Genomic DNA, 27,262 nt, shown 5'->3' with positions numbered 1-27,262 from the left:
GCTTTTTTTTAGCTAAGCTAAGCTATGGCTTCTTTGCTAAGATACCTTTCAATGGTTAGCAATAGTTCTGAATTTCTACATATTTTATAAAATTACCCCATGCTAATATTGAGATGGCATTATAACCTAATCTTTATTTGATCACCTAATTGGGCTCTTTAATTGGCAATAAACCAACAACCAAAATAAAAGTTAGTGTACATGAATTAAGTCCACATATTTAACAAAAATCTTGCGATTTTTTATACTTATTTTCATATATTATTAATATATTTTTTTAAAAAACTCAGATAAAAATCCTAATAATTCTTTTGGTTTGGTAATATAAACCATGTTAAACTTTTGAAAAGCAAACAGACAATTAATCTTTTCTCAAAGTCAAATACAATTCAAAATAAAACCATTTGCAAGTCACATTTAATCCTTATGATTTATGAATTCTCATTTAAATTTTATCTTTTTTTTTAAAAAAAACTTCACTATTTACCTTGCTAGTACAAATCCCAATCATACCCAATATCTTATTATTATTTATAAAATAAAAATTCAATATTAGAAACTTCACTATTTACCTTTCTAATACAAATCCCAATTTCCATTCTCCATTCTCCATTCTTGTTATTCAATCAAAGACTTGATTAAAAATTTATTTAAACATTTAAAAAATATAAGAAAAACCTAATTAACCCAAGATTTCACCATCAGATCAAACACCCATTTAAAAATTTAAATCCATAACAAAACTAATATATAAATAACAATAAAATCTGTGTTTCAATCAGGTCCCATAGACTTATCTTCCCACACACACACACACACACACACACACACACACACACACACTCTCTCTCTCTCTCTGAGCCACTAAACCAGGAACCTGACCCACGAGGCTTGCGAGCCGCATTTTGCACGCGGCTGAACTGACCGAGTGATATTACCCTGCCACGTGGACATTCACGCTCATCTAACGGCATCCACGAGTCCCCGTGACAATCCCGTGGGCGGTGAGTTATAGGCCTTGGACATTGCGTGAAGCCAAAACAATAAATAAATAAATAAATAAATAAATATCACCAGGTTTCATCCAGAAGGAATAAAAAAAACAGCAAGAAACGTTTCGAACAAGGGCCTGCTCTCAATCTCAGATTCTCAATAGAAAATTTCTGCCTTGTTGTGGGGAATTGAGAAGGAGTTCAAGGATGGAAGGGTAGAGTAGAAGGGACGGAGATATAGAGAGCGATGTTGAATCGGAGGAGAGCGATGACGTGGTCGAGGGTTGGGAAGTCGGCGCAGGGTGTGGCGGCGCATGGGTTGCTTTTTTGCTTCACAATCTTGCTTGCTCTTAAGCTTGATGATCGGGTTTCGTACTCCTGGTGGTGAGCTTTTTTTTTTTCCCATCTTCTCTTGATTTCTACTTTCTTGGGTTTGCGTTTGGTGAGGGGATGCGTTTTTGGTTTTTGATTTATGTTTTTTAAATGTGTTAGAATGATTCATGGGTTGTGTTGCTTAGTTTTTTTTTAGGTTTGTTTTGTTATTTAGTGGTAAGATCTGGGATTTATGGAAATTTTCTATTTGATTAGATTGTGTTTGATATGAGTTGAACAATTTAGACTTTGGTTGTCGTCTGTTAAGTTTTCAGCTATTGAGAGCTTTATAGGTTCTGTTTTAGATGTATATCCTGCTGAATTCTAGTCAGATTGACTCAATCTGTGAGGCTTTATAGATTTAGAATTCTTGTTCTACTTTCTAGATTTGCTCTCAAGTTTTCATTTTGGCATTGAACTTCATTAGCAGCTAGCAGTGCCATCAAACCTCAATTCTAGGTCTCAAACCTTCTCTTTTAAATTTCTTTGTGCCAATTGTGAAACAAGTCTCTTCGTTCTTCTCGCCAATATCTTTTTCTTATCTGTCCCACATTATAAAGTGATTTGTTAATTTATATAAATACCGAATGAAGACTATGCGAGCATGATATAATCTGAAACATTAGTTCACAAACCGCAAACTGGGATAGCTTGAACGAGAGCCTACCGCAGGTTTTAACAGAACTGTCATTCAGTAGACTAGTTTTTATGAGTGCACTTTCTAAGTTTTTGTCAACAAGGTCTAAGTGGTTATGAAGCTGGAAAAGGATATTTTTTTAAAGCATCATTTCTATTTGATTAAATGAAGAGGTGCTATGAAGAACCAAAACATATATTTCAATCATGAACTTAATCTATTGCTAGTCCTCAAAAATTTATAGTGCAGCCCTTGAGAGATAGGTTTCTTGATAGGAAATAAAGTCAATTTGATGGTCCTATAATGAAATTCCATGAAGGGCATTGGTAGATTTGTAAATTAGAGTTGGTGATGATGAGTATCTGTGTTGTTCAAGGGGCATTGTAAATGCATAAACAATTTCCTTTTGAGATGTGATGAGGTTAAAGATAACTGAAAATCTATTGCTCTATTTCATGACTTGTTTATCTTTATGTCTCCAATTGAACTCATTTGTTCTCAATTTTAGGAGAAGAATCTTCCTGACATATTGTTTTAATGATGATTAATTTTTGACGTGTATGGAAGGCCAATCTCTTTAACATTGTTTGCAATATTTTAATGTGATGCACATTGCAGATCTCTTAAATTTTCGTCACCTTTCTTTTTCTACCTTATCTTTTCTTCTAAAGTCCCTCCAAATTAAGTCTGAACTTTTTTCTTGATTTGTGGGTTCTGTTATTCATCGAAAGGTTTTAGCCTTCACTTGTCTGGTGTTGCATGATGTTGTATCTGATGTTTTTTTGACATATTGGACACTGGAAAAAACTTACATGCTCCAAGGCATTTGATTGCACTTTGAGACTCCTTTCAACTTACCAAACCACGGTGATGTGGTTTTTCTGTATCAACTTAATTTAATGCAGTAGAACAATTTTACCTTTAACCATCCATAAAGGCAGATATAGTAGATTTTCGAGTCTCAATCCTGAAATATCCGAGCATTCTTCTTGTTCTTGGAAGTGTGGCCTATGTACTAATTGTTGACTCACATTGAATTGACATCTTAAGTTTATTATATGCCATTTAAATTTGATTATTTTTCTTAAATGAATTAATTTTTTTTCCTAGTGTTCTTATGGCAGTTGTGTGTGAATATTAATAGTTATATGACAGTTATGACTAAATTGTAAGGGTCAGCGCCTGTTTTTGTAAGCAAAAGTTTGAATTGATGTGCAAATATGTTAAATCAAACAAGCAGGTTAAGTAGACCAAATTATTTTTGCCTTGAACATTGGGAAAGACAAGGCAGATATATTTCCAAGGTATGGAAATATGGAACTCTATAGTCAAAATCAAAACTAACTTATAATGCAGTTATTAAATCTCAAAACAAATTGCTTCAGTCATGGATTGTACAATCCATTATCATGCTACTAGGCGTTTGTGGCATGAATAAACTTGGAGGAAATGCTGCATTAACAATTTCTAGCAAATTCGTTTAATGTTTTTGAATTCATTCCAAACAACTTGTATTGATCAGGTCTGTCATAGCAAATATAGTCGAAGAATTAGAGGGTTTCTCAAGAGTAGATGTTATTGTCAAGGAAAAACGATTTTGCAAAAGTATTGTTTAGTTCTGGCTGTTAATATAGTTAAGTAGGCAGAGAATAGTCGAGTTATCTGGATCTGAATATCATAAGATATTGTGAAATTTTTATGGTACTTGTAGAATTTTTGTCAGATTTAACAACTGTGTATCACTGTAGGGGCTTATATAGTCATCTTCATTTTCTGAAAGTAGAAGCAATATGAATGCAATATACCATTGATCTTGATGCTCTCAATGTATCAATTATGAATCCTAGCAAACAATTGTCATATATATTCAGGAATATTCAGGAATATTCAGGAATGTACGGAGTGCAGAAATTTCTACATCTTTTTTGTTTGTGTAATCTTTGCATGTTTTAATATTTTTTTAACTTTAACTTGCAGGATAATTTTTGTCCCCTTATGGCTATTTCACACTGTTGTTGCACGTGGCCGATTCTCTTTACCTGCTCCATCTATCCCCCATGATCGGCATGTAAGTTCAATTTCTGGAGTTTCTAAAAGACCCATTATACTTTAATAATTTTTCTTTTCCATTGGCATTGTAACTTACCTATGAGAATGATATTATTCTTTTCTGATAGCTGACTACATGTCTATCTCAACAGTGGGCTCCTTGCCATTCTATTGTTGCAACACCATTGCTTGTTTCATTTGAACTACTCCTTTGTATCTATCTCGAGAGCATTGGTGGTAAGTAACAAGAATACACTAGATACATTCACAACTATTTTTGTGCTAATGCTAGGTTCATTTTGAGCACTTTTTATATCACTTAAGTGAAATAATCTCCATTGATGCTTATTGGTGTGTGGTAATATTCATTTATTTATTTTTTCCATGATTCATATTTCTGCAACAGAAAATCTTTTGCTTCGACTTGATCATTTGTTTTAAAATGATTCACTGCAGCTCATAAAAATCCTGCCATAAGCTTAAAGATTGTTTTCCTTCCGCTTTTGGCCTTTGAAATCATCATTCTTATTGACAATTTCAGGTATGCTTCTATTCTTTAACCTATAAATCTAATGATTAAGCACCAATGAAAATATCGTTTGTTGCTGCAGAATCTCTTATGGATTATAGCATCATTCGTACAACTACTTAATAATAACATTTAAACATCTCCTTTGGTGCTTCTGAAACCTAAATCCTATCAGACTGAATCCATAAGCAGTGTTGTGTTGTGGTAGTAGTTAACGTTTAATCTATTTTTCTTGTAACAATACGATGTGTTATGTTGTGATTCAAGATATCAATGGCTAGATGTATTGTGCTTACGGAATACTTATTTAAATAAAGGTATGTCTGAATGCTTTCTCTCCCTTCAAAACAAGAAACCCTTGTTCACTATTTTCCAAGATTTTGATGTCTTGATTACATGAATACTCAATTTTGAACTGTTCTGATAATATTTGGATTTGAAAGTTATATTTTTTCTATGTTATTTTTGTGTGAATATCAATAAAGTTAACATTGATAAAAAGCAAATACCGATGATAAAAAGCACAGAGCAGCATGTAGGTTGTTAGGGAAGTTCTTGATGATATTGAGCAGGGCTACAAGCAATTTTATTTGACTAGGTGTTAAACATTCAAAATCTGGTTCATTATAGACTTGAATGGGAACCTCTTAATCTTGGATTGTACCAATTATGTTTTCATATAGGCTGGATCTATTTATTAGAATTCCAAATCCAAGTGTATATAATTTACTTTCATCTACTGCCTAAATATTTTTTCTCATTAAAAATACTTTCTCATAATTACCCTTCCACAATTTTTGAGGTTGAACACAGGCTACTTCAGCAAAATAAGTATAAGTGAATCAGGCATATTATATTCCCCTTTAATGCAACATGCATCGTGCATTTTACTGATTTAATTGGCAATTATGAACAAGACACATTTTATGCTTTTCTTCCTGTATCACATGTAAAGGCTATCCTTTCCAAGGTTTTCAATAGAGTTGATATTGTGCAAGCATAACATTGTTCATATTTTATGATATATTGAAATGATATCCAATTCCTTAGAATTCAAAATTCTTTCTTCAGTAGCATTCATAGGATTTGTCTTAAATCAAATTGCTCTTTTCAATTCTTTGGCCTTTTGATTGCATGCCTAAATTATTCGAGACAGTTTGTATCAATATCTAGCATTGTCAAATTAATATTTACCTAATTAGAGCATATTATCAATTACAGAACAATAGGTATTTCAGTCAATTTACAATATTATATGTTCATTTTGTACATTATATAGTTGCCACGGGCTGGGAGGATGTGAGGCCCTCTTCTTTTGTTGATTACAAGATGGTTAATCTTGTTTGACTTTTCCTTCCCCATCTGAAACATAGAATAGTAATAATTAAAAGATCATGATTTCATGTTGTGGTGCTTGCATTGATGCAAACATGTGTACAGTCAATTGTATAAATCCAATTGTTTATTTTAATAAATGCATTAGATAGACCAGCTTCTATTATTAGTTGTTTATATTAAAGTTATTATCAGAATGGTGTATAATTATCAAAATGAGAGTTGTCACACAAAATTGCATGATTTTATTATGCGCCTACATCCTAGGCCTTTCAAACTGTATGGAAAAAGCATATATAGATAAGCACTAGTACGTTAAGAAAATTGCTTTAAATCATGTTCTAAATCATGATAACTGATGTTTGTTGGAATATGGAATGGAATTAGGCAGAGAATAATTTGCATGCCCACAAGTGGGCGTACTTTTACCTGATTAAGGCAAAGTTGAAACTGAGAAAGATATTTCTTCTTGTTTCCTTTTTATGTTAATGGATGAGAGAAGAAATACTGCCAGTATTCTGATTCGCACTGCTTGCCTTTGACTTTATTAGTAGTCGCATAGGATATTGCTTGCAATTTGCAAGTTGATTGCAGCATGCTGAATGAGATCCTTGCTACTTGGTTTTGACATGGTTGCAGTCATTGGCACTGCTTCATAGGTATTACTGTTAGCTTTTCATGTTCTTTTTTTTTTTTTATAATTTTCTTTGTCGGGCTGCAGCTTAATACTCTAGGCAACCAAACTGAAAGATCGCTCTCTAATTCTTTGGAAATTGAAACTTTTTCCAAGCTTTTCAAGATATGATTCTTCGCATGATTTTGGTGTTTCCGAGGTTTTCCTTACAATTGTGTAGTTGTATTACTATACCATTATATTTGATATTTAGTTGTAATGAATTTCTATTTTGAAATAAAATCATCTTAAATCAAATTAATGTTTCGTGTCCTTTGATTGACTACCTTTCTGCTTAGATCTAATGTTTGAGACTGCTGAAATGTTTTTTTTTTCTTTTGATATGTGGTTATTTATCTTTGCTTTTAAACTATTTTGAAATGCATTTGTCTATACTCTAATGTGTGATTTAGCAATTGTCTAATTCCCATGGTTCTGTGAATATTGTAACATGTTGCATGTATGTTTTCATCATATTATAGTATTGTGACGTTCACTGTGATTACTTCTGTTACTAGCATTCAATATATTGAAGATGTTGTCTTTAGCCTTATGAGAAAGAGAGTAGTTCTTACTTATTGTTTGTATTATTTATTTATTTATTTATTTATTTATTCATTCATTATTATATATATCTTTTTGTATTGTTGTATTCAGTTAAATCTTGTTGATAGGATCTGGTTGCCTTGTGGTGAACAAGTTGCTTCATGAGAAATATTAATTGATATGCTATGGTATCTACTTGGACAACAAATTTTTATGGACCTAAGGTTATTTTACTCTTATTTAGAATGTGTAGAGCCTTAATGCCAGGAGATGAAGAAAGCATGAGTGATGAAGCTATATGGGAAACACTTCCTGTAAGTTATTCTCAAGTCGCATAGTATTTCTTCATTGCTTGTTTTAATGCCGTATGCATCTTAGTTAACAGTTACTTTTCTTTATGAAGCTAAAAGAACCATTGTATATTTTACAGCAAAACATAAAGATTACATTCTTTATATTAGTTATGTGCATGTATATAATTTAATGTCATATATTATGCTGTATACATATAGCATCCTTTGAACCTTTATTTGCACATCAAAATTTGTGCAATTTTGAGAAACTCATTTCTATCCTGTTTTTGTTGAATCACTTGCTTCATTTGCCCCAGTGAATCCTTGAAGTGAATAAATTTTCATTACTTAGTCTTTGAGGCTTGAATCTTAAGAAAGATGATTTTCACATTTTGTGAAGAACTTACTTTAAAAAAGTAGATGTAATGTTACATGCAATTTATTATACAGGAAAAAGAATTAATTGTGAACCAGTTGTTTGATGATGATAGTGGTGAACTATAAGTTATTTATAATAATGTATTCATCTTTGGATTTGCCTTTACAACTGGATGGTCTTCTTTAACCTTACATACTTGGTTTATATCAGATGTTTGAGAATTGAGAAAGTGGAGATCTGGATGCAGAAGGGTGAATTTAGGTCTCTCTTAGGAAAAAGATTGAGCATTTGTTAGATTTCATATGCTGCATATGATTTTCTAATCAAATATTTTGGTGGAACTTAATCAATGATTCAATGGCATTTAGAAATTACCGAGAATATCTTTAGTTCCAAATAAAATAATTATGTGAAGTGTGGATGAAGAGGCATGACAACTCCAGATGCTTTGTTAGGAAATGTGTTGCTGCTTTTGGTTATGTAATGTAATAAGGAATCACACTAGATGATGGTACTAGTACAAGAGATATGCTGATGTAAAGATCCTGTTGCTTGGATATGAGGTGCTCTATTAACAGCAAATTTGATTTCTGTTACATGAAGGTTGACTAGGTTTGAATTCTGTAATAAGAATTGTAAACAATTTCTTCCTTTTGGTGTGGTTGTCGATTAATCCTTAATTCCTTTTGTTATGTTGATTGAAGTTTGATTTCCTTGACATGATATTTGACCATTTAGCTTTTTAACATGGAAATTGACTATGAAATAAGTCTCACCAATTTTGATGTGTCACTCAAATACTTGATTGGTGGGAATAAACCTGCAACGTATAGCACCATTTTAAATTCACTCCAACATTCTCACAATGCAAATCTTGAAGCTTGTAAAATGCCAATGCAATAATTAATTGTATACACTGTTTGTAATCATTTTTGAAGTTAACCTAAACTAAACTATAAAAGATAGTTATCCATTCCATCTGTGCAACTGACTGACCAGTTTGTAAGTTTGTAATAACTTCACAGTACACTTCCCTTAGTGCCAATTTATCAAATCATGATACAAATTTAGCGGATCTCACTTTTCAAACACAATACATCCAATCAAATCACACAATCCAATATACAAGGATTGGTGGAAGATTATCTATGGTGGGCTATTGTAATCAATTTGTCTCCACAGATCTCAAATGCAGGAAGCAGCTATTGGCTTCCAAGAGTAAAAGGTGCGAGGGAGTTCTTGACTCATGGAAATAATGCTTTCATCTTGGCTCAAGCTAACCTCTCTATGACGTTTCAATGTGTTTTCTTCTGTGGACATTCATGACCAATATCTAACTAATTTTGAGGTCATCATAAAGCTATGAAATTTACTTGCAAACATGAACCTTTGCCCTGCTAAAAATATCTCAAATCCCAACATCATATTAAAGTAAGATTGTTGAATTTATCTTATGCTATCCAAGAATAAGGTGAATAGGTGACATGATGAGAGGTATGGTCATTTTTGTCACACATTATATATAGCATGCAAATTTACAAGAGAGAAGTACACAGAGGATATACAACATTTTTAAACTAGGATGATCTAACCAACATGAATTGACTAGAAGAAAACCTAAGCAGAACATAGACTTTGTTGACACTCACACTAAAGATAGATCATAGATCCAGACGCATATGCCACTGACCACCATGAATATGTAGGACTACATATTCATGCTATATGAGATCTAGCCAACAGATTATGCGACTTCTAAAAAAATGTAATTAATTATATAAGTACTATTTATGTTGCATTAGACATTTGCAACGCCAAAAAAGCACTAGGCATGCATCCTAGCCAATACTAGAGCAAAAATCAACTGGTATTGCAGTAATATCTAACTAATAAAAACCTGAATCTTTAGTTTTTGGCACTCTGATTTGGATTGCTTTCTATTGTATTTTGTGTTGCTACTCAGTGTTTAGTTGTTGAATCAAAAGAAGTGTAGGGTCTTTTGAGATATCTCCTGGGTTCATATATACTTTTTATTCTACTTTACTGAAAAGAGCAATATTTGTTACTTATACATTCTAGGTTAGGGATGTGTTTGTATTCTCTATGTGCTTGTTTGTTGCCCTACAATGATGCTTCTTGGTCGAGTTTACTATAAAGAAATCCATTATTTATGTAAGAAATTTTAAACGAATTTCAAGACTTGGTAGAGTGCTATCTTTAGGGAGGATTACATATGCATAGCTTTGCCCCAACAGATAGTGAGATGGGGCCCAAAACCTGTTCTTAGTTAATGAGGTTGTATATCAAAAAGAATTTCTTATGAGGTCATCATTGCATTGTTATTTTTTAATTAATGTTGAAAATTCATGGTTGTGCCTTGGATTTTAATATGATTTTTCATTCTATCGAGATTGTTAGAATCATAACTAGTATAATTAATTTATTTACTTCTTGACTCTAGCACTTTTGGGTTGCAATTTCTATGGTATTCCTGGTCGCTGCTACATCATTCACCCTTCTTAAGTTGTGCGGTAAGAATTTCTTTTCTTTTAGTTCCAAAAATTTATTGTGATGCAAAATTCATTTTCAGCTATGTTTTACTCTAAGCTATCTTTTTTGTTTTCAAAACTTATGTGTATAACTATCATTTCTATTTCTTTAAAATTAATTTATGTTTTTCTTTCATTTAATGTATTGTGTATAGTCTTAAATCTCAATTGTTTTACCAGCCTAGCCAGTGCATGTTTCTGTGCTTGTTCCCAATTTTCAGATATGGAAAATGATCAGTGATGTTTGAGCAGTTGGAATTTGTGACTTGTGATCATTTCTTTATCTGTGTGATCTTATTTGCTGATTGTCATATAACAAGGCCTTTTATAGGAATCCATGATTTTATTATAAGGTTGTGAACTAAAGCAAGCCATGTAATAAGTTCTTGAGTTAATTTTTATTACATTGTTTATCAAAGTTTGTGGAATGTGAATTTAGTTGTCCATATTGATATTCTAGGTTGCTTCACTATAGAATAGGACCTGGATGGTGGGGCCAGTCAGTGTCTACATACTATGTCATGCTGCAAATGATTCTGGTCCACCTGTACTTGGGCTTGAGCAATCTCATATTTATGTGGTGTGCCTGGACTAAAATATCTGCTCTATTGTGATTTAAGTTGACTTGTTGAAAATTTTTTCAGAGAAGGGATCTCTGTTTTCCCCAGTTGATTCCTTAGCTCAAGACGTACCTTTTGTGAAAATTGAAAATTGTTTTAAGCTTTGTGTTTTTGTGATTTACCTTGAACTCAAATGGGATAAGATAATATTGTGACAGGGTCTTTTGCGGGTTACTGCTAATCGATCCAATCTTAACCACTGTAGCTTCTTCTTCACTTCCTTTTTTTTTTGTTTTTTTTGTGTATGTGTTCTGATTATAATCAAATTTATCAAGGCTTCTTCTTCTTCACTTCCCTTTTTTTTTTGTGTGTGTGTATGTGTGTGTGTGTTCTGAGTATAGTTTAATTTGACAAGGCCTGTGTGTGTGTGTGTGTGTGTTCTGAGTATGGTCAAATTTATCAAGGCTTGTTTTTGATTATGTAATAATCAAGGGCATCTTCTAATCGATCCAATCTTAACCACTGTAGCTGCTGATATGCTGATCTGTTTCTCACAATGCCTTGTGAGAAACATTTTGCATGATGTTTGGGAACTGGTCAACTGATTACCAAAAGGAGTCCTGTCATTGGGGTGAATTCCCCAATATTCAAACAATACAACAGGATAAGTGCACAGATTGCAGCCAAAACCATAAAATGCATCTGATGTCCATATAACTTAATCAATTCTTTTAAAATTTTGTTAAACCATACTCAGGGATTCTGCCTTGCTCAATTTTGTCCAACACATATTAGCAATTCTGATTAGCCTTGACATGAATAACTCAGAGTTTGACTAATATATCTTCATCTGAGAATTTGTCTGGGTTAGTCACAACATTAAGTTTCTCCCTTTATTTTATCCAGTTTTGTAGATGGTATACTGCCTTAAGAAATCCACTTTCAACTTCATCATTATTCTCAGGATAGATTACTACTTCAACATGAAGATGGGTTATCATGTGAAATCACTAATGACTGGAGGGTAGCATCTTTATTTGGGTTTCAGCTATTATCTGTAATTTGGGCTGGCACATGAAACTGGAGAAAAAATTTATATCCAAAAACAGATAGCAAGGTGAAGTATGCTACTATGATGCTAAATTTTTAGCTTTGGACTGTAATATTTTAGGTAAATCAGGAATTATGCGTGGCTAGTTTTCTGAAATTCTATTTGATAGTATCTACTTATCATGGATAAAGTGTATGATACTGTCTTTCTCTTTAATTTGTAATAGTAGTTAAGGTATTAAAATAATTCAGATCAAGCTGAGAGCTGTTACTGATATTTGTTCAATAGATGCTTGTGAAGAACAATATGATACAAAGGAGTGTGGAGGGAAAATGTAGTAAACATATAGGTACTAAGGTTGATACCTTAAATGATTTGTTAATAATGTGTCACTGATTGAAGCATAAGATTTGCTGTATATAGTAATTTTAGATTTCATTTCTGTTTATTTTGAAAGAAGAATGATAATCCGCCTTCCTAGTTTAAACATGCATGCTCAGTTTTTTCTGTGGGAAGATCAGAAAATAAATTTTGTCGTAATAAATTTCACTTGGGATAGGAAAAATAGACATATCATTTAGGTAAAAAGGTCGACAAGTGCTTGCTTTGACATAATAGAGATTAAGTGTTTTGCCAGTATTAGTCATATATTATAAAAAAAAAAGTTAGTTTTTGTCACTTTGCCGTGTTTTGGCTTTATCTAATTAAAGTTTATGATTTCCTCTCCATTTGTTTTGTGTACATGTTAGAGATGAGAGGGCATAACCAACGCATGATTTCAATTTTCATCAATAGGTTCATCTTACATCGACAACTTTGCCATGGATTGTGCTAGTTCGTCTTTTGGAATGTTTATAGATATAGATGACAGCACACACATTAATAGTTTTTTATCAAGAATCTAAATTTGATGGAACATTGAATCATCCTAAACACATTGAGGTTTATTTTACAAGAAATCTTTATTTTATCCCACTAGTGTTGGTGTTTATTTAACAGAGTTATTTGCTTAATTTGTATTAGAAGCTAAGTAGGGTTGTTTTAGACATTTATGCTTTTAAGCTATTAGGATTTTCTTTATAATCATATAGTGACATATATAAATGTCAATAAATCAATGCAAAAGATAAATATGTTTTTCTTATTGAGAATCGATTTCTCTTTATTTGGTCTATGCTTTTGAAATCCTTGGAGATTTTTTCTACCAGATATTTGAGTTTCTATTCCTTTGCTTTCCTTCGTCTATAGTGATCTAGTGCATTGGTTGAATAGAGTTTGAAAGGCTTGTTGAAAGGTGGCAATCTCTCTGTATTGGAGGATTTATGTTTGCTTCTGCTGATAGCAAGTTCTCAAATTCGGAGTTTGTATTTTCTAAGATCGTAACTAACCGATCTAGGTTAGTTACTCCCTGTGCCTTATAAATCTCAGTCTCATCAGATATCTTCTTGAAATGCAGAAAGTATGACTTATTGGGGGCTTAAAAACGCATGTGATTTGTTGCACACTACTTGGGTTAAACCTTGTTTAAGATGAATACAGCCTAGTCATGTGAAACTGCCCTGTATAAGGTTTGTGTTTGCCAATCGTGCTGTATGTATCAATTGAATCACATTTCCTCAATTAACTTAAGAAAAAATTTATTCAGACCTGAATAAGTTCATATTATTGACTTTACTGATGAATTCTAATTTTGGACAAAAATAGTCTGTCCGATTTTTTAAGATTATGTACCTATTGTATGTTTTTCATTGATATGGTTTCAAATTAAGTAACATGATCAGGAGCAACTCATGAAGATAACCAATAATATTTTTGTCCATACATAAGTAGAGCTTATTGGCTTTTATATTTTCAAATTAACACATGAAGTTATGGGATGATAAAACTTGCAATTTTAGTAAACTAATATTGAAGATTGATTCACATGTGAAGCTGCTTAGTGTTAGAGAGAACTAATGTCTGATATGGTATTTTAGCCAATATGATTAGGGTTTTTGTGTGTGTGTGTGTGTGTGTGTGTGTGTGTGTGTGTGATGAGAAAGACAAACTTATCTGGGTGACATATTTGAGATAACTGCTAGTCCCACAATCTATAAATATAAGCAATCATCAGGGTGACATATTAGTCTGGTCTCTCATCTGCTAATGTAGCAAATTTTCATATGATTATATGTGCTGGGTCCTTTTTCCTATGCTGAGTCAAGCTCAGGTTACATGTGTTTGGCTTTGCATCTAACACGTAGAACTTGGATTTTTTATTTTTTTATTTTTTCCTTATTTCTTTAAGATAAATTGGGCATAACTGTATGAAATGTAAAATTTGCAAGGGAGCAGCGCCTTGTATTTCAACTTTCTCTGGGCCAACAATTTAAGCACTGCGGGGTACCTGACCCTTTTCCAAGGTTTCCATTTATTTTGCTTGTAAGCTTGCTGAATGGTGTGGCAATATCATCAATAAGCATAGTTATATGGTTGCTTATGATTTGATTGTTTGCCTGTGTGTCTGTGAATCATTCTTTTTAAATTTCTCATTGAGTGTTAGCAAGTTTTTTAGTCTTAGTTTTTATTTGACAACAAATTATATGAGAACTGTTGAATTAGCATACAGCTTATAAACTGCATAAAATTATTGGCTGCAGGTGATGTAGGCGCGTTGGGCTGGTGGGATCTATTCATAAATTTTGGGTATCTCAAATTTACTGAAGATGGCACATATGTTTCAATCCCATTTGTTGCTGTCTAATTCTATTTCTGTTCCCACAGAATTGCGGAATGTTTTGCTTTTCTAGTTTGTACAAAGTGGTCCAATCCAATGATCCATCGGCCATCTCAAGATGTTGAACCAAGTTCATCCTCTTCGTCAATTAGATATCGTGAATGGAATAGCGGTCTGTTGTTCTCCTCAATGGAAGATCATGATCAAGACAGGTTGTGTAGCATTCAAGACATAGGGGGCCACATAATGAAAATACCTCTCTTAGCTTTCCAAATCTTGCTTTGCATGCGCTTAGAGGTACATTATTTTTTTTTTTTACTTTTTATTCTATTGTATTTTTGGATATTCTGGCATTCTTGTGTAAGCTTATTCCCTCTTGCTGTTCTTACCTGAATAGATAGTAGCATCACTGTTATGTTCATCCTCTTATTCACAATTTTGCTATGGCCATTACTATAAAAATTGTTAAGCACTCTCTGTAGCAGTTATGTTTGTTCCCTTATCAGCTTATCTGCGGCGTTTATCCCAGAAATTCAAGTTTTCATAATGAATTTTTGTTTCTTAACTCTGCATTTTTGAAAATATGCCTTACTCTACTACCTAGATTTGTAATTGATAATAATTTTTCCATGTAATTACCTTACCTGATGTTTTTACTTTTTACAAGAAGTTGTTGACAAGTTCTCCACTTCTTATTTTGAAAGAATGGCCCATCGCTAGCATTAGCTTCCTGACCAACTATTCTTTTTAACATACATTTTTTTATGAAGGCCTCTTTGAGCTTGGAACAAATCCTTTTCATTCTATACTTCACTGATTATTTCAGTTCTTGATTGGACCCATATCGTATATTTGCTTGAGGCAGTGGCATCTTTGTGTTTTCACTTGACAATTTGCTGGTCTGTTTAGCAATTTTCCCTGTACAAGGTCAAGCTCTATGTAGTTCATTCAACTACTCTTCATGTTGGTGTCGGCATCAGACCATGTCATGCACTTAACAGATCGTTTCAGTTCTTGGTCAGACCCAAATTGTATACGTCTTTCTAAAGTGGCATCTTTCCATTTTTCACCTGGCATTCCACTGGACTGTTTGGCGAGTGTCTGTGGTACTGCTTGACCTTTCAATCAAGCTGCCCATACTTTATAGTTCAGGCCTCAACTTTGGTACTAATAGACAGTAAATATATGGATTTATATTTCCATGGTAATGTCTGCATTAGATATAATGGACATCCTAGATTTATGGAGTTAAATCTCCATGTTCCTGTCAGACTTAAACTATACATTACAACTATAATATCATCTTTTTTTTTTGTGCTTTTTGAAGTTGCAGGTCACCTATGATGTTTCACTGGTTAATTTATCTAGTCTTCATGGTGTCTCATGCATTCCTGTCATATTATGTTGGCAACTCATAAAATTTTTTTGTTGTGATTTCTTCAATTCCTTTCCTGTTATCTTCATGAATTTCAAATCTCCTTGAACATTTTAAGTTCCCGTTAGACAACTCAAAATGATCTGTTGCAAGGTTCTGGATAGATGTACTGTCACCCACTTGACCTAATCTTTTTACTGTAACATGTCACCTTTTTCTTTAATTTTTGGTTTATTTTCTTCGTTATCTTCTCTAATTTTGGACAGTTTCCATACTTGACCTGAAATTCACTCTGTTAAATTATATTGCTGATTTTTGCCATAGTCAAATGAACTTATGTGAATAGGAGAGGTTGAAGGTTTAGAAGGAAGATTCTTCTTTTGAGTTTCTCATTTTGTCTATGAATTTGTTAAATTCATCAGCTTTTGAACTTGATGGAGGAGTAAGTCTTTGTAAGTCTTTAGATTAAATGCTTGTATGGAAATTGATAATGTTACCATGCAATCGTTTTGCGTGAATCAGGATTATTGGGAAGTGGTCTTCTTTGTATTATCGGCATGTGGTTGAGATGTTCATTTTTTGCTGTATTTAACTACTTTGGAATGAATGATTCTAATTCAGGCAGCAAACAATTTCCATGGGTTGTCCAGAATTAGATTAATGCAAAAATGATTGGTTGGACAGATTTGGAACTCTGAGATTTCCAAATCTGTATCTCAATACAAATAAAATGTATGGGATTTCCAAACCCTGTATTGGAAGAGCTGAGAAGATTCACACTCAGAATAGATTTCAAGTCAAAATCTATTTTGGGTAGCTCATTGGATTTCCATAGGCTTCCAACCAATATGCGAATTATTTTTCTAGTTTTTGGTTGATAGATATTGTTTCTGATAGTTACTTACGTCATATCCTCCTTTGAGCCTTGTTTTTGAAATCCACTTGCTATTTGTCCTCTCATTTGTGATTTAGTTTCCCACAAGCACAGGTATTCGTATTGAAGAAATTTGTTGTTGGCCTGCTGATTGGGAACTGCAATTTCTTTTTGGTTAATTTTCAGGGAACACCATCTAGTGCTCGGCATATTCCAATACTTGCTCTGTTCTCGCCACTATTTCTTCTGCAAGGTGCTGGTGTCATATTCACTATTTCACGTTTGGTGGAGAAGCTTGTCCTTTTATCACGCAGTGGCTCCTTCACTGGACGTTATTTGACAATTTCATCAAGAACACGTGATTGCTTTGCATTTCTACATCATGGATCTAGGTATCAATTTCATAATTACGCAGTCAGTTTGTTGAGCTGCATTATTCTACTGAGATAAAAATATGTATTTGAGGCTATAATAGGTATCATAATAATTTCTTGTTGCTATTTCCTTGCCCATATAACACAGATTACTTGGTTGGTGGTCTATTGATGAAGGAAGCAAAGAGGAACAAGCTCGGCTATATTATGATGATGCTACTGGGTTTGTATCATCTCATCTTGAAAGCTTACTGTTAACATCTTAACAGATTTTTTGCACAAGGTTGCATGTGTTTGTCTTTTAAGTTTTACATAAATTAGTTGAGTACTTGAGTGCTATAGTTTTGGACAGTCAATGGAAACTTCCCATTTGTGTTGTGTTGGTCTAAATAAATATCTTCTCTTGATAGGAAATTAAGCTTAACAATGGGTTTAGCTGTGCTGTAGTTTCTGAGTAGTAAACTAAAATTAGAAATTGGAGGACAATAACAATATACGTCCTATGTGTAAATAAATAATCTTATACTCTTGTTAAATGAGGAAATGAAAGGGGGTTAGTGTTACTAAAGTCCATATGAAAGAGGGCCAAGATATATGTGATATGCATTGTTAAAAAGCTTCTGATCAGTAAGAATTGACATGGTTTGTGTCACGGGGGTTATGAAGGGTGACAAAAGAACCAATTTAAACATTTTTTGACTTAAGGAACCAAAATAGACAATCAAGTCTGGTTTAGGGACCACTATTGGGTTTAATCCATAAGTACTTTTGTTAGCTTGGTGAATGAAAGATCAATGAAAGATCTTAATTGATACTTAACAGATGTTTGCACGTCCATGATACCAGCATTATTTAGATATGGTCAAGTTCTTGGAGATGTACTCCAGTCTAGGTATATGAATTTGACATTACTGGGCTTGACTAAAATTCCACAGTTTCGTAATATTCAAGATTTTTGATATCATGGACCAACTGTGCTTTGCAAAGGATGACCACAGCTAATTATGCTGAAATTTTCTTCCCCTTTGTATTCAACTAAGTTGACCGCCAAGTTTAAGCAATAGATTTTTTTATTTGGCAATGAAAAGGTTTTTCTTTTTTAAAGTTTGATGGGCCTTCGTGAAAGGCGAAAGGGTATTTTCTTCTTTGAAAATTTTGGTGGATGTGGAAATGATAAGCATGGATACAGTTGTTTGGTGATGATGTTGGGTTTGATTATGCATGTAAGACATCTATAAATTAATAAAGGGGGCTATATACAAAGTATGCTAATATGGCTATGACTAATAGACCAAAAGACACTAGAAATATAGGTTTACATTCATTAGAGAAATATCTTGAATCTGTGTTTTTGTAGGATGGAGTTCCTGTTCTTGTGCTAATTCAAAAATTTTAATAGCTGGTAGCCTTTGGGTAGAACCCAAATGTTCCACTATGTGGAACTAAAGAACTTCAGTTTCTCAAATAGCTTAATTTTGAAAAACTTGAAGAAAACTAAGAAGTAAGAAATAAAGGGCCAGAACTAGAAAAAAGCCAACAGGACAAAAAGGTGAAATTCACTCTCACAACTTAAGAAGCAACTACTCCTTTCAGCTGAATGCGTTCCCATTATTCTAATAGTGATAGATGAAAACCAACAAAAAGCTTTAGTGTGCCAAATTGCAATAACTTAGTTCTAATGATAAGTTACATAAAAATTGAAACATTTCTCATGACATTTAAGCATAATAACACTACAGCACTTGAGGTTTGGAAGACTTTACTATCATCCCTAAATGTAAATGCATGCTTCAATTTATATTTTTAATCTGCCATTATAAGTAGAATGTTTTTATGTATTGTACATTTGAGTTCCACTTAAATAATTTCGTAAACACCCTCTAGTTTGTTTTTTTCTTTTCCATCCTTCATGTCCTTTCTACTCTCTCTATAAGCATGCCTACACCAAATTGCGTACTCTCTCTCACATTGCCTCTCCACTCTCCACTGTTTCTTTTCCTTCTCTCTCTCTCTTTTCTCCTTTCTCCATCTCCTCCCCTACCTTGTTTACTCTTTTCTTTCATCATTTCACCTCCTCCCATCTCCTCTCCACTCTCTTTTCTCTCAATCCTCTATCTGTCTGCTTGGGTGAAACATTTTAGATTGCTCCTTATATTACTACTAATGATATTCCTATGGGAATTTTGATTTCTTGATTCTTTATTATTTATTATATGTTACTCATACATTTTTCACCATACAATATCTATCTAATCTAACACGCATGAGGGGAAGATACTGAATTTTTTTTTTTTTTGTTTTTTTTTTTGTTTTTGGTTTAAGATGCTGAAATTCTAAAAAATATTGATGTTTATCGAATTAGTTCAATACATTGAAGATCAGAATCACAGACTAGCTCAGAGCATAATGGAATCTCAAGTGTCATTGAGGAAAATTCTTGTTCTGTGTACTATATGAAAGTTGCAACTAACTTGAACATCTGGCAATATTAAATAATTTTTACAGGTATAACACTTTCTGTGGTTACCCACCTGAGGTTGTGAAGAAAATGCCCAAGAAGGACCTAGCTGAGGAGGTGCGTGCTCTTGATCATGCAGTCACTGACTCTTCCTTTACCCTTCGCCTTTGATTTCCTGATTTCTACCTTTGATACTTGTCCTGTTAGATATTAAGTTTTGCACTATGGAACTGCTTACATAAACTTACACTGCTCACTTGAAAAAGTTTGTTAATTTTAGGTATGGAGACTACAAGCAGCTCTTGGAGAACAAACTGAAATTACAAAGTACAGTCAGCAAGAATATGAAAGGCTTCAAAATGTAATAATTCTAACCTTCAATAAATACTTTGTAAACTCATTTAATTGCATGTGCTTTATCGGTCATCACATCTTTTGAGAATTTTGATTTTCCTGATGAACTGATTAGTTAATAGTTTTTTAGTATCTTGTTTAAGGGGGCTCATGTATCACACCATATACGCATCACGTAATCTGATAGTTCTCTTGATAATTAATATTTGATGCCCATACTTCGTTAAAAAAAAAATGAACATGTTCAATTTTAATCCGACTTTGCAAGACTTCACATATAACAAATTTACTTTGCTCAGTGGGGTGACTGATTTTTGTGACCTGAAAAAGTTTATTTCAAGATTCCTTTTGTTAATGTTATTGAACCGCTATCACTGAAGTCTTTACACTCATGAAATATCTCACTATACTTTGTCGAATACACAGAAAATATAAGGGTTTGACTTTTTCCTTTTAATATAGTAGAAGTTAATCTTAACTTCTGCTCTGCTTTGAAGTTTCAATATATAGAGATTGTCACTCTTCGATGGTTTTTAAGCTGATTTACAGGAAATTGGAACATTCAAAGTGATGGTTTTAAAACTTGAACTTTTTAGGTGAGAACATTGGGGATTTGGCAAGTTAATGTTCTTCTCTATGTTATTTGTCATTGTTTGATATGACATTTCACGTTTATTTGTGGACAATGGTTAACCCAAAAATTGCATTTTGACTTGTACTCTCTTTTCAAAGGTAACAAGTCGTTTAAAGGAAAGGAAATAGTGATTGTTCATTCCTTTCAACAAGTATAATTATCTTCTTTTTGTTGTAGTCAAAATTTTACAGTTTCATCACTATTTCATGATTTTTCATGTTAATTTAAAGAGTTAAAACAAATACAATCATATGCATATATATGATTATGTAACTAAATATATCATGAGTTTATATGTATATATATTCATTTACAAGTGTGTATTATTTACTTGTTATATGCTTAAGTGGTAGATACTTAGATATACAAATCCCTGCCACTATATTTGATGAGGCAAGATGATTGAACTGACTCGGATATGTTAGAAGCATTAAAACTTTTACAGTCAAAATGTTACAGAAGTGATAAAATATCGAAGAAGAAAAATCCAGGAAGAGTCTAAATATCTGCTTTTGGAGCGAATAGATTATCGAAAGATGGAAATGGAAATAATAGAACAAAATATACAAATGGAAAGGATTGGGAAAGGATTAGATGCAAGCTAATAATGTTTGCAAAGTTGGAGGGGTGAATGTTAGACCAAAAAACAAAGTTTCACCGCTTTGTGAAGTCAGGTTCTGTTCATGCCCTAAATGTGAGAGAACATTGTGGGCCAATTAGTTAAATGATTAGAAATGAGAAAGTGTTTATCTAAGAACATCTAGCAATATTCAAATACTCATAGGGATGAAAGGGAGAAAGTCACTATTAGGTAAGGCCAGCAGCAATTCTCCTTCCAAAGAAAATATAGTGGTGTCATTCCTTTTGTTAGAAACCTAAACGAATAATGCTCTGTAGCTGATGTTTCTAATATTCCTGTCTTTGTCATTGTATAGCACTGTTTCTTTTGTAAAATACAAAATTTCTGCTGCTTATGTTGGAGTACCATTTCCATGCTAGCTGATAGCTTCCTTATTTGTGACACATCCTTTTCAACTTTTGAGTTAAGTTCAATATGCTTAGTGTATTTCCAGCACTTCCATCCCTTTCTTAATAGAAACCATCCATGTCACTACATGGAAACATTTCTGACCATTAGAATGCAGAACTCGGGCCTTGAACCATTGAGGACTTGTATATTATTTCATCCCAAGAATTGTAATTTGAAAAATTGTTCCTTCGTGACCCATTTGCTAGCTTTAGTTTGTATTTCATTTATATTATGTTGGTAATAATAACTTGACTGTGAGTAAATGAAACTACATATATGATGCTGTTGAGTCCATTAGTGCAAACTGGATTAAAATGGTTAAAGTTCATTTGAAACTATGTCAGGCAAATGAATTCTTATTCTCAATATCTATCACCACAGGCCTTCTGTATGTATATTTCACACTATGATGATTGTACTCCCAAATTTATTTCTGGATATAATTGCTATCTGGCTCATAATAATTCTTCTTGCACTTTCAGGAAAAAATACTATGCCGTGTATGTTTCGAAGGGGAAATATGCATGGTCTTACTTCCTTGCCGACACCGCACCCTTTGCAAGTACATCCCTTTACATTTTCTTTAAATTCTACTTTTACCCAAGTTGACAATTATATGAATCAATTTTCCTGTTCAGCTTTAGTATATATATTTGTGAATCTGGGTGCATATGATACACTGATTTAATGTTTTATGATATTTATAGGAACTGCTCTGAGAAGTGTAAAAAGTGCCCCATTTGCCGTGTCTCGATTGAAGAGCGCATGCCAGTTTATGATGTATAACTTGCTTGTTAAAGGACTGATCATCACCGAAACAGAAAGATATTGTACAGGCTGAACTAATGTCTTATATATTGACCGTGTTCTTCCCATTGTACAAAGCCCTGAGTAGGAAGTTCTGAGCTTATGTCTCACCAATGTTTAGCTGTGACGAGAAGCCAGACTATTGACGCTGTAGGAGCCAGTTAAAGTTGATTGCAGATAATCTGGAACCAAACAGAATCTTTGTTTTTTTTTTTTTTTTGTTTCTTGTCAATTCTGTTATTTTGTCAGATTTGATTTATTTTTGTTACAGCATTGTTAAACCTGTGGAGTTATGATGAACCAGCAAATGCCTGAGATGTGACTTATGGATTACCTGGGATGGCAAATTTGCTAAGCTTGTAAAATAATTATATTTCAACAGTTTTCTCTTTGTCAAACTTAAGTATGCCAGTGAGTTCATTTGCAATTATAACTTTGGTATTCAGTTTATTGTGCATGTGTTTGTTTTGCAAAAGCTTTTACCTTGGTAATAATTATGCAAGGGGTTTATAATTTGTTGACTATCCTTGGCAGTGGAGCATGTCTAGGAGTTGAGCTTACTGAAAGCACCAAGGCAAGTCAATGTGCAGGATTGGTTGGGCCAATTGCCCTTGTCTTGGTGAAAGACAAATACACCAGGGAAAAGTGGAATCAAAATGGGTCCGTTTCTATTTGATGTAAATGCATTTGTTTTTAATGAAAGAAAAATATTTATTATGGTCTTGATTCTAGATGACCATGCGGTTTTTAATTTGTGGCATCTACAACAATGTGATGTGCCAATAGGTCAATTTTGTACCATTTGTTGTACTAAAGAGTATGACTTATAGTGGCTGATGTGATATATATATATATATATATATATTTAAAAATCTAGGCAGTTGGTTTATAATTTAAAAAATATATTAAATTTCATATAATAGATGGTGTGATAGGCTTATCCAACTATTATTGTTTCAAAATTGTCTTTGTAAGATATTTGATTTTATGCGGAAAAGACGGAAAGATAATATATTCTTATAACTTTTCATTAGGGTATTTCATGTTCTTAGGGTATTTCATGCTCTTGGGATAATTAATATGATATTATTTTAATTTCTTTCAAAATGATTTGGAAGGAGGTATCACAAATGGCAAAATTCAATACAGTAATTGATACATATATATATATATATATATAAGGCAACATATGCGTAGGTATATATATATATATATATATATATTTATTCTATTTTCAAGGCACTAATAAAAATGCAATTTTGAAAAGAAGATACAAGAAGAAAAGAAATAGAACAGGATGATTAAGTTCCAAGTCATGGATTATCAGTAGCCCTGCCAGCAAGCAAAGCCACCTGGATGATGAGTGAGATCTCATCAACCACCTCCTCTGGTTTGCACTTATTTCCTTGGAATGTCTTGGCTCCTGAGTCTCTGAATTCTGATATGCAGTTTAGCAAGTTCTCATTGCACTCCTTGTTCAAGTAATCATCTGCATCCCACAACCCACATGCAATTTAGATGGCTCACCAACCTTTTCTAAATTGCTAACATAAATTAAGTGCCTGATCTCCAAATTTGTGTTAAAATGGCATCTTCTACCTCATCTATTATATAAAATGCTATTTTATTTCTTTGCTTGGAGGACTATTCCAAGGATCAGTGTAGTATAGTAGGAAGTTTTCAAGAAATCTTGTAAAAACAAAATGAAATTTTATCTAAAATTGCAAGTATCATGATTGTGTGGTTGGAGATTAAAATAAATGGGGGAAAAATTGGTTTCTTACACACAGACAAAGATGGGTTATACACCTTTGTTTATAATATAATATTATGAGATCTTTTTGGCATTTGTATTTTGAAACGTGAATTTCGAGGGGTGATATGTAATCTCAAAATCATACTTTTTATATATATAACATTTTTACATTAGCAATAGGTTATGCACCCACAATTATATTATTGTCTATTGGAAATATGCTTGTTAATATATTATTTATGACTATATGTAAATGCTCCTTTAAAATCAATGATTTGTTGACTGTCTACCAATATATATATCTGAAAAAAAAAAAAATTGTTTTGCTTATGAAACATCTATACAAGTGTCTATACTATTACAAAATAAACGTTATGTTTGTTAAAAAAAAAAAAAATGAACTCCATGAATATCTAAATATTACTGATTTTGTAGTTATAAACAAATATGATTTTTATCATAATATTTACAACTACAAAGTTTTCAGTTCAAATTCCCCAAAAACCATGGAACTAAAAATAGCAATCTTCTGCTCAATGATTTATATTCCAATTGTATATAATAATTAGGGAAGGGAGCATACTTTGGTTGTCCTGAATGCAGGCATCATGAACTTTACAGCACTCATCAAGTCCATCACAAGGCTCTTCTCCAGGGCATCCAGTATACAGAACACCACAGTATTTCCCATACCTCAAAAATGGGGGCACTTCCCTCAGTTATCAAAGAGCATTAAAACATTAGTCACAAAGAAACCAACACAAAACTCCTTATATATATATATATATACATACACATTTACCAAATAATGTATGATTCACATACATAAACAATGCTCTGATTCACACCTGCGGCTGCAGTGCTGATAGGTAGATAAAGAATAATCCCATTAATCATAATAACATATGGATGTGATTATAATATATATGTCTAGATTTCTCAAAGTTTTGAGAGTACTAACCATGGAAACAGCAGAGTGATCAAAATGCAAACCAATGTTAAGCCCCTTAACAGTAAAAATACTCTGAAGTTGGAAAGACAGAATGAAAAGCAGCAAGAGTTTGATATTCCACTTCATTATTGTCTCTATGAAATGGAAATGTTGGGATGGAGTGCAGTGCAGTTTATCTCATTAATTTGCTTTATAACAAGTTTTTTGCTGACTTATTTTTAATGATGTGGTTGAAGGTATCTCTGCTTTGATGAGGTAGCGTTGGATGGAAGTTCATGATGATGGTGCTGATTGATTTCATAGTTCTACCTAATTGAGTGAATAAAAAAGTGATTTATAACTACCACAATTAAAAGGTGTTAGTTAGCACGCTAATTGAGAAATTAGAGGCATGAAAAATCTGATCACTTTTATCTTTCTCCGGTTTTTTAATTTGTCAATCTTAATTGATTCACATCTATTAAAAAAAAAATTGATTAAAATTAATTGTTATCTTAAATTAATAAAAAAATTACATCAATTTTTCAAAATTACCCCATTTGAAAACCCATCACGTTTTCATTAATTTTTTTATAATTTTTTTTATTTTTTATTCTCTCTCACAACTTAGTGTTTTAATGCAGATTTTTAATTGATCTTGAGATGCGAAGTAAGAATGATGACATATATGATCAGCGGTCAAATGTGTTATTGGGTGGTGCATGTGTGTAATCTTTCCCGGGGACATTTTTAGGATTTTCAATTTTTACATCTATATATTTATACATTTGTGTGGATGATAAGTTATTAGATTGTTTTTTTTCTTTTTTGCCAAAAGAGCGGCTAGGCCGCTAAGAATAATAAAGGCATGTACAAACCTCATCAGAGCAAGTGAGGGTAGGGCAAAAGTACACGTGTGTGCTGGGACCACCTGCACATAACCACTAGTCACACTTTTAAAAGTATGGTCTCAACCGTGATTCAAATTCTTACCACTTGTGAAGGGTTCTAATGGGGACCTGGATACTAATAAACCATTTGGTTATTATTGATTCTTCTCTTAGCTAGCAGCTAATTATACATGTGTTCATGGCGAAAGTGAAGTGTAATTAATGCCGTTTATTTTTATCTAAAAATTTATTTTTGGATTTGAATAAAAAATAAAATTGGATAGGGACTTTCACTATGGATTCTTATTGTTTTCAAATTGATTTTGTGATTATCCTTTTATTCATGTCAAACTAAACTCCCAAGGCGATCGGGCATTGATGAACCTTGGAAGGAAAACTTTGTATGTATGAATACTTTCTTTATTGATGCATGTTGGCTTGTTTCTTAGATTTAATCTACGTTACTTCATATTTAATTTACAATGGATGGATTATGTAGGTTAATTTTGAATTGTATATGTATAACGGGATGTTTGCATGTACTAGGTCATTCACAGATCAGAGAGGGATTCATTGTATCTTTACGATGGAGGTTCCAGGTGTTGATAGGCTCCTGTATTAGGGTTTTACCCTAGATTTAAAGATTCTTTATACCCAGTACAATCGTAGGGGTGATCGAGAGACATTACTTGTAAGGGATTAGAGTTATTCACTAAAGGTTTTTGGGATAGCCAACCTTAGAATCATGTAGTTCAAGCTTGACAACAGCTACTTTATCTTCACATCATCCTTGCATTATTAATACTGCAGAGGGGATCCTTGTTGAGGTCTATTTCATTCATAGAGATTTCATCTCTATTCAGTTGCTTGGTGGCATTCTTTTCTTTATTTGTTTTACTTTTAATTAAAACATCACTCTTTTGATTTACAGACTAAATAGTGACACAAAGAGAAAGTAATAGTACTTCTTCGGACCCTAAGGATCAGATACTCTTGCATTCATATGCAGGGGATTTACTATTTGATAACCCATACACTTGTGGCTAGGATGGTAACATTGCTTACCCACCCCATCACCTTGAATGGGTAAATAACATT

General features: G+C 32.9%; 2 protein-coding genes across 3 annotated transcripts; one reads left to right on the top strand and one right to left on the bottom strand.

Moving 5' to 3' along the window:
* The first annotated feature begins 1,072 nt into the window (after positions 1-1,072).
* LOC120282606 lies at positions 1,073-22,990 on the top strand. Of its 2 annotated transcripts, XM_039289441.1 has the most exons (15): positions 1,073-1,376; positions 3,979-4,069; positions 4,203-4,287; positions 4,507-4,591; positions 7,378-7,447; positions 10,267-10,336; positions 14,293-14,367; positions 14,605-14,650; positions 14,729-14,978; positions 17,117-17,322; positions 17,453-17,527; positions 19,810-19,879; positions 20,043-20,123; positions 22,263-22,342; positions 22,488-22,990. In XM_039289441.1, exons 1-15 carry the CDS (start codon positions 1,240-1,242, stop codon positions 22,564-22,566), a joined length of 1,500 nt encoding a protein of 499 aa, XP_039145375.1. In that variant the 5' UTR covers positions 1,073-1,239; the 3' UTR covers positions 22,567-22,990. The 2 variants fall into 2 exon arrangements, with proteins under 2 accessions (XP_039145375.1, XP_039145376.1); XM_039289442.1 differs by lacking the exon at positions 14,293-14,367 and having other exon boundaries at positions 1,074-1,376.
* Positions 22,991-23,830: 840 nt separating this feature from the next.
* On the bottom strand, positions 23,831-25,483 carry LOC120282417 (phospholipase A2-alpha-like). Its single transcript, XM_039289226.1, has 4 exons — positions 25,305-25,483; positions 25,169-25,205; positions 24,927-25,052; positions 23,831-24,076 (listed from the first exon to the last, which is right to left on the bottom strand). The coding sequence occupies exons 1-4, from the start codon at positions 25,419-25,421 to the stop codon at positions 23,901-23,903; spliced, it is 456 nt and encodes a 151-aa protein (XP_039145160.1). The 5' UTR covers positions 25,422-25,483; the 3' UTR covers positions 23,831-23,900.
* Positions 25,484-27,262: the final 1,779 nt, after the last annotated feature.

This window comes from Dioscorea cayenensis, chromosome 18 (assembly GCF_009730915.1).
Source record: "Dioscorea cayenensis subsp. rotundata cultivar TDr96_F1 chromosome 18, TDr96_F1_v2_PseudoChromosome.rev07_lg8_w22 25.fasta, whole genome shotgun sequence".
Taxonomy (NCBI): domain Eukaryota; kingdom Viridiplantae; phylum Streptophyta; class Magnoliopsida; order Dioscoreales; family Dioscoreaceae; genus Dioscorea; species Dioscorea cayenensis.
Note: the sequence above shows the minus strand (reverse complement) of the source record. Positions and strands in the feature narration are given on the sequence as shown.

Bases quoted from the DNA above. Each gene is read 5' to 3' on its own strand.
- LOC120282417 (XM_039289226.1), bottom strand. From the start codon at position 25,421: ATGAAGTGGAATATCAAACTCTTGCTGCTTTTCATTCTGTCTTTCCAA. The intron at 25,206-25,304 runs GTTAGTACTCTC...TCTACCTATCAG, and splicing joins ATCACTCTGCTGTTTCCATG to CACTGCAGCCGCAGGTGTGA. The intron at 24,077-24,926 runs GTATGCTCCCTT...TGTGGGATGCAG, and splicing joins CTGCATTCAGGACAACCAAA to ATGATTACTTGAACAAGGAG.
- LOC120282606 (XM_039289441.1), top strand. From the start codon at position 1,240: ATGTTGAATCGGAGGAGAGCGATGACGTGGTCGAGGGTTGGGAAGTCG. The intron at 1,377-3,978 runs GTGAGCTTTTTT...TTTAACTTGCAG, and splicing joins CGGGTTTCGTACTCCTGGTG to GATAATTTTTGTCCCCTTAT. The intron at 20,124-22,262 runs GTAATAATTCTA...TTGCACTTTCAG, and splicing joins AATATGAAAGGCTTCAAAAT to GAAAAAATACTATGCCGTGT.